Source organism: Vigna unguiculata, chromosome 8 (genome assembly GCF_037176805.1).
Source record: "Vigna unguiculata cultivar grain cowpea cultivar isolate G323 ecotype 2 chromosome 8, ASM3717680v1, whole genome shotgun sequence".
Lineage (NCBI taxonomy): Eukaryota > Viridiplantae > Streptophyta > Magnoliopsida > Fabales > Fabaceae > Vigna > Vigna unguiculata.
In genome coordinates this window covers 659,112-680,824 of record NC_140799.1, presented here as the reverse complement: position 1 = coordinate 680,824, position 21,713 = coordinate 659,112, and the positions used below count along the sequence as shown (strand labels likewise).

At 34.8% G+C, this 21,713-nt stretch overlaps 2 protein-coding genes across 2 annotated transcripts; one reads left to right on the top strand and one right to left on the bottom strand.

The window, feature by feature from the left end:
* Positions 1 to 3,617: 3,617 nt before the first annotated feature.
* On the top strand, positions 3,618 to 11,691 carry LOC114194546 (vacuolar protein sorting-associated protein 35B-like). Its single transcript, XM_028084857.2, has 22 exons — positions 3,618 to 3,820; positions 3,888 to 3,984; positions 4,091 to 4,214; positions 4,325 to 4,513; positions 4,917 to 5,010; positions 5,214 to 5,270; positions 5,357 to 5,446; positions 5,546 to 5,668; positions 6,758 to 6,832; positions 6,900 to 6,959; positions 7,555 to 7,671; positions 7,766 to 8,005; positions 8,079 to 8,144; positions 8,307 to 8,396; positions 8,478 to 8,567; positions 9,093 to 9,182; positions 9,399 to 9,467; positions 9,842 to 9,922; positions 10,012 to 10,119; positions 10,603 to 10,706; positions 10,960 to 11,073; positions 11,150 to 11,691. Exons 1-22 carry the CDS (start codon positions 3,728 to 3,730, stop codon positions 11,358 to 11,360), a joined length of 2,382 nt encoding a protein of 793 aa, XP_027940658.1. The 5' UTR covers positions 3,618 to 3,727; the 3' UTR covers positions 11,361 to 11,691.
* A 988-nt stretch (positions 11,692 to 12,679) lies between these two features.
* Positions 12,680 to 18,352, bottom strand: LOC114193387 (ABC transporter B family member 13-like). Its single transcript, XM_028083152.2, has 10 exons — positions 17,972 to 18,352; positions 17,793 to 17,847; positions 17,296 to 17,471; positions 16,998 to 17,198; positions 16,641 to 16,900; positions 16,075 to 16,388; positions 15,603 to 15,826; positions 14,630 to 15,416; positions 14,292 to 14,533; positions 12,680 to 14,101 (listed from the first exon to the last, which is right to left on the bottom strand). The coding sequence occupies exons 1-10, from the start codon at positions 18,227 to 18,229 to the stop codon at positions 12,878 to 12,880; spliced, it is 3,741 nt and encodes a 1,246-aa protein (XP_027938953.1). The 5' UTR covers positions 18,230 to 18,352; the 3' UTR covers positions 12,680 to 12,877.
* Positions 18,353 to 21,713: the final 3,361 nt, after the last annotated feature.

Sequence of the window (21,713 nt, the reverse complement as noted above, 5' to 3'; positions counted from 1 at the left end):
TCTAAAAAGCAAAATAACACAATTCAAGTAAAATCCAGACAAAAAAAATTTACATCTACATGTAAATCAAACAGGAATATAACAAAACCTAACAGAGAAAAACTAATATTGAGATCGAATGTGTTAGGCTTAGATTGTAAGGCCCCTTTTTTTTTCTGCTTCCTTTTAAGAGCTGCCCTACAGTAATGGGCCTAAAGGCCGGCCCATAGGATAAAAGTCTTTCATGTTGCCCTAATCCCACACCCACTTTCACTCTTTCAGAAATCAGCCGTCACCCTTCTACTCCGTGAGAGAGAGCTCTACTAGGGTTTGGAGTCGTCATAGCAATCGTAAGCTCAGCCTCGTTCTTCCGTTCCACCTCGCAAAACTGTCCCGTGAGCTATTGATCTTCACTGTTCGAGTGTCAACGCTGTAGCAAAACTAGGTACGGGAAGTTAGGGTTCGAGTTATATTGTTCATGTACTGTTTACTTGAGATTGGTTGTTGTTGGATGGATGAATCATTGTTTTGGATGTGTGGAGTTCTAGGCACGATTCGTTGGTTTGGAATAATGCATCTGTTGCAGGTGAACCAGGGCGAGAACTGTTAATCTCGCCCAGGCGAGTCGGGCTCGCCTAAGCGAGTCTGACGAAGGCGACTTGCTTGACATTTTGAGCGAGCGAACCACTCGCCCAGGCGAGAGGGATCTCGCCTAAGCGAGATCCCGCAGTGGTTCCTGTTTCCTTGTTTCAAGCCCTCGCCTGAGCGAGACTGTCTCGCTTGAGCGAGACCCCTCAGCCTGAGCGAGGTGCTGGGCGAGACAGTGCTGTGATTGGCTGTATGTTTGTTCCTAAATGATCTGTCTTGGTGGAGTATGATTGTATGATGAATGATATGTATATAATGGAGCATGAGGTATGTTTGGCATGATTCATGAATTAGGTATGACGGGTTGGGTATGTTATTGGCATGTGAAATGAATGAGAGGTTTGGAACTAAAGGAACACGTTAATGATATGAGATGAGGCCCTAGATTCATGGGGTGGTGATGATCAGATGTATGAATCTAAAATGTGATGTGTATGAGGAATAAATCTCAGGGAAGGGTATGGAATTGCAAACATGATCTTTGGTATTCTCCTACTGTTGTTTTATGAATGTTGGTCCGTGTCAGCGTATAATTCCTTGGGGTCTCTAGGTGAGACCTCCGGGGTCGCGCTTCAGTGGTCGGGACGTAATTCCATGGCCCCTGTTAGTGGGTGTCCATGGTGGTGCCCCATCTGTATAACTAGGTAAGGATTCAAGGTAAGGTTGCATCCTGACACTCTAAGGAGCCAGTTAGTCTCACCTAGAGCGGACTGACTCCTGTGGTGAGAGTAGCAGGAGGCCTGAAATCCATTAAGGGCTAACCTTGTGGTGAGGGAGATTTGATTCATCGTAACACTTGTATTACATAGCTCAGGATCGAGCAGCTCAGGGTCGAGCAGAGGTATCCACCACAAGTGCAAGCATCCGCTGAATCCGACCAAGTTATACGTATCCGGATGAGTCGAGTCGAGTCGTAGTGTATTGAATGAAGAGTCGTAACATGTTTGGTTGCCATATGGATATGGGATGATGATGATGTATTTGACTGTGTGATGTTTATGTGTTGGCTCTAGCTTACCCGTTTTGTTGCATGGTTGCGATGATCATCAATTTGATTGATGGGAACAGATGGGCGAGGTTCGCGTGGTCAACAAGGGAATGACGATTCCGCTGCTTAGCCATCTAGGCTAGAGTTATTTTATTCACGTTATATCTAGGGCTACGACCCCTGTATCGTTTTATGTTTTCCTACTCTACACTCTTTGTTAGTTTTGCATTCCGCTTTTCCTTTGGCATCGTGGTGTGCCTAGTTTTGTAGGGGTGATGTTGAGAACCCCAGGGCTGCGTTGTTATACTATCTTATGTGTGACGTTTTCTTTAATTGCGTTTATAAATTAAATGGGATGTTACATGGATTTAGTTAAATTTTATTTTCATTTTTATGCTTTAAAAAATGGAGTTCAAATTCTCTACTAATTTTTTTTATGTTGTTTTTTACTAAATATACACTATATTAGTATTTTAAATATCTTTTTAATATATTTTAAAATGTTAGAATTAGTGATAATGAATATATTATGAAGGCACAATAGAGAAACAAAATTAGTGATAATCGGTCGATAGAGAAACAATACCAAAAAACTCAATTATTAATCCAAATTCTAAAAAATGTGGTTCAGTTTTTTTTATTTTATAAAAAGCAGATATTTTAAGAATTTAAAATATAAATTATTTTTGTTAAATTAAAAAAAATCTCTACCCAGTTTGTTTATTCATTTATTTTCTTATATATTTAAATTTATTTAAAACAAAATCAGTTTGGAAACGGTTCAGAAGTTGTTACGAGCTGTAAACTAGTTTTGAAATGGTCTAATAAATAAAAAACTGGTTCTTAATGGGGTTTATGGACTCTTTAAAACAGTTTGTTTCCTTAGGACAAATTAGGTTAATTCAATATTATTTTTGGAAATCATAAAGCAATTTGATTTTATTCAAACTGTTTTTATAAGGACTAAATTCTATTATTATAATTAAATTTGTTAAAAATAAGATTATCAACAAGACTTATTAAATTATGCATAATACTTTTTTAATTTTATACGAGTTAAAACATTATAGCTTTTGTCTGTTGATAAATATTGTTTGGAGTACTCCAATAAGTTATTATGGAACTATATACTTTGACAGTTTTATGCTTACACACTTTGATTTGGTGGTTGAATTAAACATTAGAAAATTTTTAATATTAAATTATAAAACATTTGAATTTTAGTTGTTATATTTATTTTATGCTTTGGTACTACAATATAATTGTTTCTACGTTTATAAATAATCTTATGAGCCTAAGTTTGAGTTTCAATTTAATTGAGTAAGTAGCTTTTATAGTTAAATATTTTAGTTTTAAAAGTGGAGTGTTTTTAAACACGTTGGATGTAAAAATATCAAATTAAACTATATATCATAAATCATAGAATACTAAGTAGATAAACTTTATCAAAATGAAAATACTTGATTTGGATCCTCTTTATGTCTTAATAATACATTTGAATAAGATAGTAAAACTAAAATTACCATGAGGAACAAAATCTATAAGTATTTAACATATTTTCATACTTAAATAACTTATTAAACTATAAAAAATTCTAAGACTATTTTATCAGTAAACGAACTTTTTATTTTAAGAATTTCAAATTTGAAATCACAATAATACAGAATTTATAAAATGTATAAATTTTGGCGCTGTCCGTTATCATGTTAAGCAAGTAGTAAGTAGTAAGATTAAAGGCTAATAAACTTATTAGGCACACAATTAATAATTAAATGACATTACACGAACGTATTCATTTTAAAGTTAAAACAAGTTATTTGCGAATAAATAACTATGTTAAATGTAATGTAAGAACTTAAAAGAAAATTTTGATAATAAGAAATAATTAACATTTTATTAAAAGAATTGAAATCTAAATTAAAATTCGAGACCTAAATTACACTTATTATTATTTTTTTTAAATTTCTTGAATTCACCGTGGTTTATTTATTTTTGGCGTCAAGAATCCTCACATGCGATTCAAATCAACTGTCTCGTACTAACCCAACCCCATCGCGGTGGTGGGTTCTAACCTGTAACTGTAGACGAGCGATCTCGCCCAATTGGAAGAGAATGATTGCAGAGAGATTCGAGGACGAAGAAAAATGGCTCGCCGAGGGTATCGCCGGGATTCAGCACAACGCATTCTTCATGCATCGCGCACTGGTATTCTCCAATTTCTTCGTAACCTAATCCATTATCGTTCTCAATTCGTCACGGTTCGCTCTCGCAGGATGAAGACAATCTCAGAGACGCTCTCAAGTACTCTGCGCAGATGCTATCGGAGCTTCGAACTTCTAGGCTCTCACCGCACAAATACTACGAACTGTGTAAATAAAATATTCTTCGTTTATTATTCGCATCGCATATAGTAATGAATCGAACTTCTAGGTTCGCAATTCAATTGTTCTATTCGATTCGGTGTTTCCTTTATAGATATGAGAGCCTTCGATGAGCTTCGGAGGCTGGAGATGTTCTTCAAAGACGAAAGAAGACACGGCGTTGCAATTGCTGATCTATACGAGCTTGTTCAGCACGCTGGAAATATATTGCCTAGACTGTAAGCGTTTTTGGCAGTTTAACCCCCTTCCGAGTACCAATGCTCGTGCTTATGATTTCAATTTGAATGACTGTGCGGTCTCTGTGTTTGCGTTGGTGATTTACTGCCAGGTATCTGCTTTGCACGGTAGGATCTGCTTACCTTAGAAGCAAGGATGCTCCAGTAAAAGATGTTCTTAAAGATCTAGTGGAAATGTGTCGCGCTGTTCAGCATCCAATTCGCGGTCTGTTTTTGAGGAGCTACCTTTCTCAAGTCAGTAAAGATAAATTGCCTGATATTGGATATGAACATGAAGAGGGGTAAGGCATTATTTGGTTGGTGATGGATTAGTAGTTTTTGAATGTGGCATGCTGTCTTCTATCATTTTAATCAGAGTAATGTTATATCCTACAATTTTATCCCACTAAAATGAAAAAAGTAAATGTATGTAATTTCTTGATAATATAAAAAAAATTCAGTACTTTCTTCATACAGTAAATTGGAAGATTGGTAGGAGGATTTAGATTTTTTTTTTCTTTCATTTAATAGTGATGTAGTAATTAGAAAGTCACTAAAAAGATAACTTTTTATCTTTCTCCAATTTTCTTCCCACGTATTTGGTATCAATTTTCAATATGAAATATTGTATTTTGGTATTATGTTTGGGGCTGAGTGAACAAAAATTAAAACGATGGATATTGAAAGGTGCCTCTGTTCCTGCAGGGAATCTAATGATGTGATGGTTGCAGTTGAATTTGTTTTACAGAATTTCACTGAAATGAATAAGCTGTGGGTTCGGTTGCAGTTGCAGCATCAGGTTCATTGAACTTCCTTAACTCTTTTCTAATCTTATCTTATGAGATGCATAGCACCACAGTACTTGCATGCCATAGCCATTGAGGTAAAAATAAATCATGAGAACATGATTTCTGGCCATGCAGGTGTTATGGTGCTTGTGAATCATGCTTAATCTTTGGCGATCCTGAGCTGAGGTCTTCAATTGGGATTTCTGGTCTGCAGGGACCCAGTCGGATAAGAGAGAAGAGGGAAAAAGAAAGGAACGAGCTTCGTGATCTTGTAATATAAACTATTTCCTGATGAAGCAGTGTTATTCATTTTGATAGAAAGATAAGTTATGTGATTTCCTTTCCTCAAATTATTAGGTAGGGAAGAATCTGCACGTTCTGAGTCAGATAGAGGGTGTGAACCTTGAGATGTACAAAGACATCGTCCTTCCAAGTGTCTTAGAGCAGGTCTAATAATGTACATTTTCTCCCCAAAATGTAATTTTTTTCTCATATGTAACCCTTGATGTCATAATGTCTCTCAGCTTTCTAAATTGGCTTGAGCAGGTTGTCAACTGTAATGACGAGCTTGCCCAATTTTATCTTATGGAGTGTATAATCCAGGTTTTTCCTGACGAGTACCATTTGCAGACACTTGAGACACTGTTAGGTGCTTGCCCCCAATTGCAGGTGGGTAGCATGAGTAGATTGGAAATAGATAACCTTTTTGTGTGCTTGAGCTTAAGTATATTTTATCAGTCATCCTTGGAGATGCCTACTATACTTTTTGATTTTTTAACACTTTGTTAATATTATATTTAGCCCTTGAGGTTTGTTTCTTACAAGTTTTAATGAGATATACATTATAATTGCCCCTGTTAAGGTTAAATATTATCTGAAGCTCCATGATTTTTGAAAAGTTTATCACATATTTGATTGGTCATGAATTTAGGCAATTTGGAATGGTGACTACAGACCCTCAATTAAATTTTGATAATACCGTGAATTTAGTGCGTAAAAATATTGCATGTGTTATGGTTAATGACAAGAACAATTGAACATACTTACAGTGCCCTTAAAGAGACTTTAGTGGTCCATGTAATTTTTAAGACTAATTAAGAGAGTTTTTTTGCTTGAATACTGAACAAGTGAATTTTAAAATCTCTAAGCATTTTGGTTGAGCATAAAACAAGGATTTTGAAATTCTTCCTATTGAAGTGGAATTTCAGAAATTCTTCAAGAAATGAGTGAACTGTCGTGTTTCTTTCATACTCCTTTGAACTTCATCATGGTCACTTCACCCTGTGCATTTGATCCAATTCTGCAGCATTTGTTCAAACAGCTCCATAACTAAAGTTGAAGTTGATACATACTTTCCTACTTTTCTTTTCAAGAATAAACTCTTTGCTTGTTATTTATTGCCCTAGGTTATTTTTTAGAATTTATTCTCTGTTTTGTGTATTGGATTTTCAATCTCTGTTACCTGACTCTGTACAGGCTGCAATTGTCTCTTTCTCCATTTCTCTATCTATTGTAAATGCGAATATATTCATTCTGTACTTATCTCAACTCATCATGAAAGGTTTTTGCTTCACACTATCAATTAACTTGGTCAGTGAATCATCATACATTTGCTACGACCACCAATCAATCATTTGATAACATTCCTAGTCCTTATACTGAAGATACTCATAGATCAATTCTGTTCTGTCTATCTGATTTTCTTAAAGCTGATATCTATTTTTATTTACTCTTTGACTGACTTGACTGTATTTGCAGCCCACAGTAGACATCAAAACAGTGTTATCTCAGTTGATGGACAGGTTGTCAAATTATGCTGCCTCTAATATTGAAGTAAGTCTGATGCACCTTTTGTCAAAAATTAAGCTTCCATGTGTTGTTGATATCATTTATGCTTCAGGTATTGCCTGAATTTCTTCAAGTGGAAGCATTTGCTAAACTAAGCACAGCAATAGGCAGGGTAAGCCAGATTTCCTTCAGTTTGTAACTTCTATTTTATCGTGCTTATTTTGGGAGAACTGCAGAAAAGATGTCCTGTTAAAGTTATGGACAATGAAGGAACTAAATGTGATGGTGTGTTGCAAATGCTGTTTCCCTTGATGTAAATATTTACCTTTAATAATTTAGTACATATAGTGGTACCTCTACTATTCCTTTAGTACGGATTTCTTTTCCTTCTTGTAAAACTTTTATAAAATCTTATGGTTAGAAGTTGTACAAGTTGAAAGTGCACTGTTAAAGTAGTTTGAATTAAAGGCATCTGTATGGTTGTGTTAACCTGCTAGGTGCAACTGTCAAAGCTGGGGCTATATAATAAAGCCATACTGGTTGTATTTTGTTGCATATATATAGACCATAAAAAAATTGTGGATCCAATGGGCTTTACTTGATAGTTGATCTTCTGTGTTACAGGAAGTTCTTTTCAACTCTCTGTATGAGAAAAACTAAACATTGATTATAGTCTCTTGGTTTGTGCCTACTAGATACTAGATATGCCTTTTATTTTATGGACTATGGGGCTGCAATCCAAACCATATACCTGCTTTTGACTGCAGGTGATAGAAGCACAAGTTGACATGCCTATAGTAGGAGCAATTGCTTTGCATGTTTCTCTTCTTACATTTACTCTCCGTGTTCATCCAGATCGATTTGATTATGTGGACCAAGTACTGGTATGTTACTTTTCAAACATTTTGATCTACCATTTTGTGTGATGTGGTATTTGCATCTTAGCTCTAACCTGCATATTTTGTGGAATTTGTTCAGGGATCATGTGTGAAGAAGCTTTCTGGAAAACCAAAGCTTGATGACAGTAGAGCAACAAAGCAAGTCGTAGCACTTTTAAGTGCTCCACTAGATAAATACAATGATATTGTGACTGCACTGACACTTTCTAATTATCCTCGTGTAATGGATCATCTTGATCATGAAACAAATAAAGTCATGGCCATGGTTATTATCCAAAGTATTATGAAGAATAACACTTGCATCTCTACTGCTGATAAGGTATATTATTTTTTCCTTTGACTCAACCTAATAAAATTATTTCTCTGTAACATTTTTCATTGTGCCTTGGCAGGTTGAAGTTTTATTTGAATTAATAAAAGGGCTTATAATGGATTTGGATGGAACAATTGTGGACGAGGTAAGTTTGAGAGAATTGTTAGAATATCTTGGGATTTTCTTTATAAGGATAAAATTGTTCTGTATTATATGTTATCTTAAATTATTTATTTAACATTTTTTACATGTTTAACCCATATAGTAATTTCCTAAGATCAGCCCTTTTATTATGTCTGATCTGTAGGTTGACGAAGAAGATTTCAATGAGGAACAAAATTCTGTTGCTCGTCTCATACACATGCTTCATAACGATGAACCAGAAGAAATGTTCAAGGTAACAATGAGTGTATTTGGAGTCAAATTGAATTTCACTGGTATATTTCTATTAAGTGCTTCGTATCTTATTGACCTTCAGATAATATGTACCGTTAAGAAGCATATTATGAGTGGAGGACCAAGACGCTTGCCTTTTACAGTTCCTTCCTTGATATTTTCTGCACTCAGGGTATCCTTCTTTAACGATGTTATTCTTTCAATTTGTATTATCTACACCATCTTTAACATGCTTCTTTTCAATTGAATTCTATGTGATGATAGTTTGAAAATTATATGAATGGAGTTGCCTGGTCTTGTGAGGTTCATATTCCATAATTGAAGCTGCCAATGGTTGTACAAGGATCCTATTAACCATGTACACTAGAGCTTTGAGACTAAGTATATATTTGAAATCACAAATACTTAATCTTTTCTTCCCACTCTTCACTTTTATTACCCCCTTTAGCTTGTGAAGTATTCTGTAACACTTACAAAATTTGTACTGTGGCATTAACTTCAACTTTAGATCTTGAGGTTTTATATATGTGATTTAATGGTTAAGCCTCATTATTTTTTAACCTTGTGAGGGCTTTAATGGTGTCTAATATTGTTACCCCATTATCTTGTGAAGTATTCTGTAACACTTACAATATTTATACTGTTGCATTAACTTCAACTTTAGATCTCGAGGTTTAATAGATGTCATTTTCTGCAGTTGATCAGGCAGTTGCATGGCCAAGATGGAGATATAGTTGGAGAAGAAGTTCCTACAACACCAAAAAAAATATTTCAGCTTTTAAATGAGGTGATTTAAAATTTATTATCTTAGTGGGGTGGACGAGAATAATTATCTCTTTTTATAATTACCTGTGCACAACTCAAACATTTTGTCATGGAGTTATTTTATCTAACTACTGTATAGCATTAGCATAACTATCAAGTATTTTATTTGTTTATATAACGTTGTATGCACCATATATTGTTATCATGTGATGGACAAATATTAGTAATTTTGTTACAGATAATTGAAGCTCTTTCTTCTGTGTCATCTCCTGAATTGGCGTTAAGACTGTATCTGCAATGTGCTGAGGTATGCTTGACCCTGCAAACTTGAATTATCTAATCTGATGCCTTTCGCCTTTGTTTCTCTTTATATTTCCAAACAACTCTGAGAAGACCAATAAAGGGGATTTGTAAATGGAGTTGGGTGTTGAAAACTGATTCTCTGCCACCCAGACATTCATGGGCAATTCTTTCCCCCCATTAAATTGAAGGTTTAACATTTTAGTCCGAGTGGGGAATTGATTTTTAAGGGCTATACTCGTTCTGGACATTTTTGGGTACTATCACAACCATGTATTTTAATATTTTCCTGACATTATAATACCCATTTATGATGATTATGACATTTCTCGTTTTGTGCAATTGTCAGAGTGTATTTTTTCTCACTTTTACTAATATCAGGCTGCTAATGACTGCGACCTTGAGCCTGTTGCTTACGAATTTTTCACTCAGGCATTTGTATTATATGAAGAAGAAATTGCGGTAATTATTATTGAAACTATTCATTTTTAACATATTCTTAGTATGACTAAGAAATGACTTTTACTAATGACTGTTCATACTGGTTTTAGGACTCTAAAGCCCAGGTAACTGCAATTCATTTAATTATTGGGTCTCTTCAGAGAATGAACGTCTTTGGTGTTGAGAACAGGGATACATTAACACACAAGGCAACAGGGGTACAGTACCGTTACTTGTTTTTTACTTTTTCACCCTTGTCCTTTTACTTTTTAAGAGTCTCTTTGGAGGAAGGATGAAAGGAACCGGATGGGGAAGGAATATTCCCTCTTATTTGGAGGGAAAGGAAATGCCAAGGCAATCATTCAACTTCAGCTCACAAGTTACGATGACAAGGCTTAGATTAGAATAGTAAATAAGAATTAGATGGAATTGTTACAATTATTATAAATTATTTCCTTATATTTCCCCTTCACTAATTATTCATACATTGGGGAATGCAACCTCTCCATGTTATCCCTTTACTTTCTATTTTATTCCGACCCTGCCTTCCTCCTTCCCAAAACGTAGCCATCCAACGTTAGTTTAAAATTCAGTATTGGCCAACCGTTATAAGGTTTCTCTAGCCAATGACCTTTAGACAAATGGATTGGGGCAAATGTATTCATGTCAAACTTAATATGGTTTTCTATCAATTTCTACAGTATTCAGCGAAGCTTTTGAAGAAACCTGATCAATGCCGAGCAGTTTATGCATGTTCTCATCTCTTTTGGCTTGATGATCAAGATGGTATTAAAGATGGAGAAAGGTATAATCAACTGGATAATTGGGATAATTTGATCGGTTTTATGCATCTCTGCCTCTGCTTATGTTTTCTAAATTAATTATCTCCTCTGAATCAGGCTTTATGAAGTGTTATGCCTTTGCACATTTGATGCACACTTTTACAATTGCTGAAAAGTTTTGACATAGAATTTTACTGTATTCTGAAAAGTCTTCAACTTGTCATCTTTTGTCCTCTCTGTTTCTTTCTCGTGGCAATGTTGACTGTTTGGTTACAGGGTGTTGCTTTGCCTTAAGCGTGCTTTGAGGATTGCAAATGCTGCTCAACAAATGGCCAATGTAGCAAGGGGTAGCAGCGGTCCAGTAACACTATTTGTTGAAATACTGAACAAGTTGGTTCCTTCTGCTATAAAACTGCTTGTTACACTATCTTGGTGGCTTTCTTACTAATGGATGATTGGTTTCCAGGTACATATATTATTTTGAGAAAGGAAACCCGCAGATCACTAGTGCTACTATCCAGGGGCTTATAGAATTGATCACGACTGAGATGCAGAGTGACTCTGCATCAGCCCTCCCAGCCTCAGATGCTTTTTTTACCAGCACATTGAGGTACATCCAATTCCAAAAACAGAAGGGTGGTATACTTGGTGAAAAATATGACCCTATCAAGGTCTAAATCCCCGCCTAACTCATCCAAGACGCCCAAACGTGTAGTAGTATGGAAAACCACGCATGTAGTTGTCGGTGTTCGAAATTAACAAAGGTTTATCGGTGTTCACTACTTGTGCATTATAAAATGTTTGCATTAAAGTGAATAATTATAAATCTTCATACGTCTTCCTACATATCGTATCTATTTATATTTCCAAGATATTAAATGTATTCACTTTCATTTAATATTTCTTAGAAGACTAGTAGGAAGATATGTCATTACTTTTGTTTAAGTACATTTGGCATGTGCAGATGCAGATTAATGTTCAATTAAAGCTGTTTAAATTGAATGTTCATTACGTGCATTAACATGTTCGCTGAGCCGTCAAAGACATTTTAAAGCACGATTAGAATTTGCTGATTAGAGTTTCACTAGAACCATATAAATGGTTTTTCCGAGTTCACTCATAAAAAGGCTTTTTCTAGTTTCCATTCCTTCCATAGCAGTCTATCGTTCCTAATTGTGCTTTCTATCGTACCATAAAGCTGACGATAGGAGTCAAGAGTCCTGAACATATCCTCCCAGCTATCCAAATAAGGCTGCCTCAAATGCTACGTGCAGAAAAAAATTTAATTATATTTAATCATTAATGTCCTAGTAAGAGCAGGGAAGGGTTAGTCACGCACCACCAAACTGCAACCAAGATACAAGTTCGAACTCTGTCTTGCATTCATCTCACAACTTGGTTCCAACTACAATCACTTTAACACCAGGGGCAAGATGTCTTAGTTCAGGGAACACTGAAATGAAAATCCAAAACACTAATAACTTTCTCGTTTGTATAAGTGCATATATGGGTAAACGATCATTATCCAAATTAATCCTTTTAAAGGCGTACACCTTTGGTAGTAATAATTCACGGCTGGCCTTGCTAATAAGAAGCAAGTATACAGACTTATGGTTCTAAATGGGTCAAGGGTCTTATTCTTAATACTTTTCTTCAGTAGTCAATAAGCCAAACTACCATATTTAATGTGCTGGAAATGATAAGCGAATTCTGTATAATTGGCACTTAGTGGGTGCAGTGTCAGCAACAATATCCCATACCCTCGTGCCAAGGGTGTTGGTACGTAGCTCTTTCATTGATGGTGACGTTCATAAATTAAGAAGGTGAAACCATGAAGCAATATTTAGTAAAAAAGAAGGATCCCTGCATGTATCTACCTCTTTCTTAAGAATTATTTTGGTCAAAAGATGCCTTTTTTTCATCGAAGTTTCATGAGAAAAGAACAAGGTTTAATGGTTGTCAAATTCAGAAAGAAATTGCAAAAGTGGTACCACTCTACAACAAAACATCCAATGATAGGCTTTGAATTTTTCGAAGCGCTCGTGTATATATAAACATAAAAACAATTGTCGTATGAAAACAAAGAAAAAATCATTCAGGCATGCTCTTAAAAATAAACTAGGCCTTGCCCCAATCCATGTTGTAAATTGCAAGTACCCTTTTACTTGGGAAATTGCAAATGAATAATAATTCATCAATGTTTTTCTTGGTCAAGCGATTCATGCTGTAGACTAACCAATTGCTTATAGATGCTTCTAGGTTTGGCCATGAGCCTCTCATGGCTTCCCATTTCGGCAACACTGCCATTTTGCAGCACTACAATGCTGTCAGCGTCACGAACAGTTGATAGCCTGTGAGCTACCAAAATTGTTGTTCTACCTTCCATTAGTTTATCCAGAGCCTCTTGGACCAGCCTCTCTGATACTGTGTCCAAAGCACTTGTGGCTTCATCCAACAAAAGAATTGATGGATCTTTCAAAATAGCTCTAGCAATTGCAACTCTCTGTTTTTGTCCCCCTGACAACTGCACCCCTCTCTCACCCACCTCAGTTTCGTACCCTTCAGGCATTCTGCTGATGAATTCATGAGCATTTGCTGCTTTCGCTGCCTTCATCACCTCTATTTCTGATGCCTCCTCTTTCCCATACTTGATGTTTTCATAAACTGTGGTTGAGAACAAAGCAGGTTCTTGCTGAACCAATCCTATTCTCAGCCTTAAGGATCTCAGGTTTAGGGTTTTGATGTCACATTCATCTATGAGGACTGATCCAGAATCAGGGTCATAAAACCTCATTACCAATGAAATCACTGTGCTTTTCCCTGAACCACTTTGGCCCACTACTGCCAGACTCTTCCCTGCTGAGACTCTGAGATTCAAGTTCTGAAATATGGTGATGTCGGGTCTCATAGGGTACTTGAAGCTTACGTTTCTAAACTCTATCTCTCCTTTGACAACAGTTACAATCTTTGAGTTGGGATCATCTGGGGTGATGGATGTTCTCCTTTGGAGAATGCCGAAAACCGATCCCAGTGCCTGTGATCCCTTCACAATGTCTGGGGTAAGAGCTAGTGTTTCTGCTATTGCCAGAGAAGTGATGATTAAGACCATGAAGGACTTCATGATGTCTCCAAAATTTGACTCTTTCTTCTTGATTAAAACTGATGCATACCAAAGGCCAAGTGCATAGGAACAGAAAGCCAATAGCTGGGTTATGCCATAGCCAAAACCTGATATGTGGCCCCGTAGAAGAGCTTGTTTGTTAGGTTTGTTCAATTCAGATGCAAACCGGATTGAGATTCGATCTTCGGCGCCAAACGCAGCAACAGTTCGTATGTTGGCAATAGCTTCACGAGCCAAAGAAGTTGCCTTAGAGTAAGCATGGCTGTAATCTCCTCCAAACCCCTTCAGAAATAATTGCTGCAAAAGTAATTTAAACTTAGCTATTCTTCGTTTTTTGTACATATCAGAGCAAATATTATGGACAAGTCTTGTGAACTTATGATGACTTTAAGACCAAAGTCTTGAAAACTTCACACAACTTCTTCATGAAATTGTGAAAAATTGAAGTCATCAAGAGTTATAACATCTTCGGTGTTATGAAGCTAACCTCAGTGATAGAAGCTCCTATGAGAAGGGGAAGGCATGCTACAACCACTGCTGTTAGTTTCCAACTCAATGTGAAGCCAATAACAAAAGCTGTGACAGTGAGGGCTACATTTTGCACAATGGTTGAGAGTCTATCAGCTAGAGCACTTCTCACTAGTGTTGCATCCGCAGCTAGCATGGCTGTCAGTGAGCCAGTGTTGTTCTCATCTTTATCAAACCATGCAACTTCATTGTTGAGAATAGCTGCAAACACGAAATCAAAACACTTTCTCATTTCAGAAAAAGTTAATGCATGTGATTATTGTAATAGCAAAGCTTTTGCAGCGATGGAATGAATACCTGAGAACATTAATAAACGTACACGGGCAGTGAGATGTTCTCCCATCAATGTATAAAAGTAGTGAAGCAATAGATAAATAGGTACAGTAATAACAGCCACTCCAAGAAATATCAAAGCTACACGATCTACTTCTTGCTTGATTTTAGAACTCTGAGGAGAATAAAATGCAGTCAAAATGTGAGTGATTCCAAGTGCAAAGAGAGGGGCTTCCATGCCAGCCAATATTGCACCTACCGACCCAAATATTGCATAGGGCCATTCTGGAGCATTCAGTTTCAGTAAATCCAAAATTGTTGGAGCTGAAGTTGTCTTTGATGGCAAGTGTTGATCACTTGATTCCAATTCTCCTCTAGTGTCCAACATCAGTTGTTCCTCTAAGGTCATGTTCTCTGCAGGTTCTCTAAAACTAGAATTTCTTGAACTTTCAGAGCGAGATATTGATCTAGAGTTTGAGAGGTTCTGTGATGCCTGCAAACTCACCAGATTCACATACTCTCCATTTTTGGACATCAATTCCAGATGAGTTCCACTTTCAACCACCTGGCCGTTCTTCAACACAATGATTGTATCTACATCTCGTATAGTGGATAATCTATGAGCAACAATTATTGTTGTTCTGTTTGACATTATTTTTTCCAATGCCTGTTGGACAATGAGTTCTGATTCAGAATCTAGAGCACTTGTGGCCTCGTCTAGAAGCAATAGTTTTGGATTTCTGATCACTGCTCTTGCAATGGCAATTCTTTGCTTCTGCCCCCCTGAAAGTTGGGTGCCACCCTCTCCAACCTGAATGATATAGGATCACTGTGATTTCTACGAGGAGATAAACTTTATGACTTTTCTATGTTAAGTAGAACAAAGATACTATGAAGCTGTTGAAGATAATTTTTATGTATTGAATGACCAACTTCAACTTTCCAAAAGAAAAATATAAAGGAAAGCAGTTAAAAAAATTGAGTAAAATTAACTAACCTGAGTTTGATAACCATCAGGCAATCCTTGAATAAAAGAATGAGCATTTGCAGCCATGGAAGCTTGTATGACTTTATCCATGTCTGCATCTTCTTTTCCAAATAAGATATTTCCAGCTATTGTTGTTGCAAATAGTGCTGGTTCTTGACTAACCAAGCCCATCTGTTCTCTCAACCATTTCAATTGAAGATTCTTTAGGTCATATCCATCCAACAGGATCTTACCTAGTGAAAATTAATGCATTAACCTCTCCTCCTAAATATTGAACTATTCATTGACAAAAAAGAAAAAAAAAGTGGTTGTACTAGCCAAATAAAAAAATGTGGGGTGTGTTTGGCATAGGTTAATTTTTTGTCCCTTCATTTTCTTCTCTCTACCTTGGTGTATCACTCTCCTACTTGTTCCCACTTGCCATAAAAAGGGTCATGGAAATTTCAAACGAAACCAACTCTTAAATGGTAATATTAATTACCTGAAGTGGGGTCATAGAACCGTTGAATAAGTGAAACAATCGTGCTCTTTCCTGAACCACTGGGACCAACAACTGCTATAGTCTTGCCAGCACTCACTGAGAAGCTCAATTTTTCAAAGATCATGTTGGTTCTTGAGGGGTACGAAAAACAGACCTCATGAAATTCAATTTCCCCAGCAACCAGTGGCACAACATTGCCATCATCCAACTTTTTAGAATTGCTTGAAGCCGACGCAATCATGTTCATGATGTTGGCTGCAGCAGCACGCCCTTTTGCAATGGAACCAAGATTTGGAGCAGCTTGACCAAGAGCACTACAAAGTAGCAAAAGTAATCCATAACAAAGTTATGTGAGTTATCATATGACATGATCAAGAGTGATAAGGTAGTTTAGTAGGTAGACAAAAGAGAAGGGAGAAAATTTGTTTGGATTTAAACTTTTGTTAACAATTTGGAGAAATAAAGTTATTTTGGTGCGTTTAGAATGGAGGGTGAGAGAGATTGTGGATTCAACTTTTTCACAAATAAAAACTAACAACTCATAGCAGAGTATGTGATATACTTACAATCCACTAAAGATGACATTGATTATTGTTGTGAAGGCTTTTCCTCCATTTGTCTTGTGATGCCTCACAAGTATGCCAGCATACCATAGAAGCAATGCCCAAGCACAAAATAACAAGCCATATGTGAAGCCTACTCCAACTCCTTTTGCCACACCACCCTTCTTGCCCAGTTTCAGAGCATTATCAAGAGACTTTGAGTATGAACCAATTGCTTTCTCTTCTCCTACAAATGAGTAAACAGTACGCACTTGAGAAATCACCTGATCCAAAAAGATATGTTAAGGATAAAACACCAATTCAACTGTTGAAATAGCCTTTGAACAAAATCTCAATTCACACACAGGTTTATTTATTTACCTCTTCTGCAACCTTCCCAGCCTCAGCATAAGCTGCTTCACCCTTTTCTGATAAAGTAGACATGATTATTGTATAAGCTCCCCCTGCTAGAGCTATAAGTGGAACCACAGCCAAGGTGAGTAGTGTGAGCTGCCACACTGAGGTAAATCCAATGGCAAATCCAACGATGAATTGAGAGAGGTAACGAATGGCGTGCCCTGTCTGCATTCAGCACAATAAAAACAAGACCATTTCACCACTGAAGAACCAATCTCAACAATGTTAAAACAACATGTTTTGTTTGAACCATGTCGCACACCTTGTCACCAATAGCATCTTGTACCAGTATTGCATCACTTGAGATGTGGAAAATGATATTGGCATCCCTGGCTTCGTTGTCAAAGAAACTAATATCCTTCTTCAGCACTGCCAGCAAATACTTCAAACGCAAACGTGCCGTTTGCCTCTCCCCTGTTTGCATCCAGAACGCTACTCCTGAAAAATAGTAGTAAAAAGTGATTATATGGTTAATGCTGTAAAAGGGTTGTTGAGGAACACCCAGAAGAATAAAATGTTTGTACTACCACTACAAACACAAATCTAGTTATGATAGACAGGAAGTCATGGTTCTGATATAATGTTAAGAAGTGAATTTTAATTCTAATTTACAGTACAAAACTGACTTGTAAAATGAAGTTTGCACTCAATTATATATTTTAAATTCACATTATTTTTAGTCGACGTTGACTTCCAACGAGAACCATCCCTCATTAGAAGCATTACTTAGAAAGAAATGAAGTTGAAGATAAGATGTACCCATCCAAGCAGATACCAGAACAACTCCACCAAGGTAGACCAAATACAAAGCATGCTGCAAAGAAGAAAAAAGCCAAAACTCACTTCATCACACATAAAAAACATACAACTCTTACAAAAACACGTTAGAATCTCATGCACGTAGGAAAATACAATAGTCGAGAAGATGGTGATAGAACCTCAGAAACTCTGGAGGACAATTTGTGAGGATTGTTAGAAAGATGTCCCAAAGAGTCGATCATGCGACCAAACAAAATGAAGAAAACAGGAAGAGCAGCACCATGGAGACAAGAACCGACACTTCCGAGGAACATTAAGACACAGTCAGTTGAATCAGCTGTAGCAAACAAGCCAAAAAACGACACACTCTCAGTTTTGGTTTGTTGGTCGGTTTTAGGTGGCACGCCTTGTGGAGGAACGAGTTCCACTTCAGCCATTGTGTTTGAATGTTGAAGATGAAGATAGAAAAATGAAAGAAAAAAAGAGTGTAGTGTGTTATATTATATGTTAAAGGTAAGTAAGTGTAGATAATAATATAAAGAGTAAAAGGGAGTGCCCCGTGAGGTACGGTTGTTGGTGTAGTAGAGTCTATTCCCGCCAATAAATAGAGAGTGGTTAAGGTTAACTATGCCAACGAACTCTTCGGTTCCATAACTGTATTATCGGAAAAATATTGCATGGGATGATAACGTTAATTATTAAGCCAACAACCTCTGTGCCGATTTTGTGGTTCTAAGAGCACCATGTTTGATCATGTTACCTGTCACTCCATGAACCCATGCTTTTCTTTACAATGAGCTTCATAATTTCACTTGATTTATATGGTTGCTAATGCTCATCCATTTCCATGTTTTTAATCCAAAGTAGTAGGTGTAACTCTCCAACAAATAAGCTTAAAGAGATTGAGATTGGGATGTTAGAAAGTTCCCATCATACACGTTGTATCCAGAAACAAGGTTTTAAGGGTTTTTTTTACCATTTTCGGATAATTTACTTATGAAAAATTTGTGCAACTTCTTAAATAATTTGGAAGTTAAACAAATTATATCATGTTTGTACAACTTCTTAAGAAAAAAAGTTGTGTAAGTCTAAAATAATATTTTATATTAACTTGAAGGCTCGTAAAAAATAAGATTTCTTTAGAATCTAGGTTCTTTACTAGTCTTTTTAATGTTGATATCTGTTGAGTATTAAAATTACACTGTATTGATACTTTAAATATCTGTTTAATATATTTTAAAACGTTAAAATTAGTGATGATCAATATATTATAGATACACAATAGATAAACAACACCAATAAATCCAACAGAGAATCCAAATTTAACTTTTTATCTTTAGAATTATAATTATTTGATAAAATTTTTACGAGAAAGTTTATTTTTTAGTATATACTAAATTTCTTTTTTTTTTTCAAATCATATCAAATCTTTTTTCATCATCAAAATGGTGTCACGCATGTACCGTAAAAAATTTATCAACCGTTAAAAATTAATTTTCCTTGTTTTTAAGACAGCATATTAATTTAACCAAATCATTTCAAATCAACAAGTCGTGTCATATCAGGATTTCAAACCAAATCGTTTTGGACTGATACAATTTGTTTTTATGAAGATGTGCGAAAATTAAATGATTTATTCAAATTCATTTTATTTTATTTTTAAGTTACACCATTATTGTAATTTCAAAAACAAATTATCTCACATGGAAATCAATCTTAAATTGAACATTATCTAACACGTTTTTCTTAAATTACATTACACAATATGGGTTTGAGGTTACTTTCAATTAAGTAACCAAACTATTTTTTTATTGGTTTCCGAAACTCAAAAGAAAAAGTTAATCTTAGAGGTACTTTTTTACTACCTAGCTCATACACATTGAATACTATATAAATTTTACCTTGTGATTTTTTTTTTTTTAATAAAGTGTGTTGTTGACTTTTCTCTCTATCTAGCTCAAACTTTGTTGGTCACGTAGGGTTTGACTTCAAAATATTCGTTTTACTGCATTCGCATCTTGTTGCCAAACATTAATGCTACATAACTTTGTAGCTATGTTAAATCCCTTGCTTCTATATACGGATGAATCTTTAGGTTTTGTATACATAAAAGTTTATATGTTGAGACAATCACTTCAATAAATTTTAAGATATTAATTTCTTTCTGAATTTCCATTAGAAGATATCTTGCATTTAAAAAAAATAAAAGTAGAAGAAATTATGCATTTATTGGAAATACACAAGTACATAAAGTTTTATGGTGTAGTCTTTTATTTATTTATTCATATGTGTTTGCTAATGTGCAAAATACCTCAATTAAATATGAATGAAATTCAAGATATATGTTTTTATCCCATATTCACCATTAGTAATCAATTAGATTCACACCTATGACTTTTAAAAATCTAATTTATAATTTTCTTGAATACTATAATTTTTAATACCATAGAAAGTTCGTAGTGAGTTCAAACATTGTAAATCAACATTATGAAAAAAAAACTGAAAATGGGCTAAAAACAAAATAAAGTGAAGCTACCGTATTGGGCTTTCATGTTTTCATTTAAGATCCTAACAAATGATAATAGCTTGCTAAACAAACCCCCTTCAAAATATTTTAACTTTCTTAAAACCTTATTTGGAAACCTCAAATCTCAATAAAATCGACTATGGTTTTAAAAAAAATCAACCATACACAAAAATGAGAAAAAAGAGAGATAAGTAGTATGAAAAAATTGGCTACTTTGAACTTACCCACTAAAATCCAGGGTTTAGATATAATTATTTAGTTCAAATTAAATGTGGACTAATTTGGTCCGATTTAATAATAATTCAATAACATAGTTTAAAAGTTTTATAACAAAAATATTTCTTTTTTTGTATATTTAAACTTGGCACTAGGGTTCTAAATTAAATCAGGACATTTTTTTAGTTCCTTCCATTTTTAATTGTTTAACCCATTTTGCTACCTTATGAAGAGAGGGACATTGATACATTCGGATATTTATTCATATTTTTGATAATATATTTATAAATTTTTCAAAAATATTAAATTTGACCATGTTTTAATAAGAATTTTGAAATAATCGAGTATAGAGCACATCAATCAATTATTATTATCAACGAGGAAATTAGAGACTTAAGGAATACCTATATAATGCAACTTCTAAAAATATTTAGTAAGGAGAATCTTACAAGTTATGAAACAAAAATTTACTATTAAAATTTATGTGCAGACCTTTAATTAAGAATGAGTTAAATATGTTTTGATTTATTAACTTTTAGTAAAAATTGAATTTTTTTTTTTAAATTTTGATCCTATTTAGTTTTATAATTTTATAAATGTGTAGATTTAGTTTTTTAATTAAATTTTAATTAAAAAAATTAAATTTACGTATTTCTAGAAATTGAAGACTAAATTAATCTAAATTTTTTTAAAAAAATAATTTTAATTTTTATTAAAAGTTAATAAATAAAAATATATTTAACCTTTAAAAATTAGGAAGAATAGATTAGTGGAGTTTTTAGCTTAAGTGGCCTGCTTGTTTCATAATCTGTAAGCTCCCAATCAAGTTTAATTTTATATTTTTTCTTTGTTTGGGCCTCTATTTTTCTCTGTTTTTTTTTATTCAATTTTAGATAATTTTAATATCATATGATAATTTATTTGGATCCTTTATACAAAAGTAAAACATTAAATTACTAAAATCCTCTACGAGTGACATGTATATCTAAAAATATATTTTGCACTTTAAATGCATTTATCTTCTTATTTATATATTGTTAATTTTTAATATGGAGAGTGGAAAATGCACTTTGAGAGAACCTACTTTTAGATTACTTTGTTGAGTCAGTTTTTGTTAGCTTCCATTAAAATTAAATTATAAATGAAACATTATTACGATGAAAAAAGAGGTCCATATA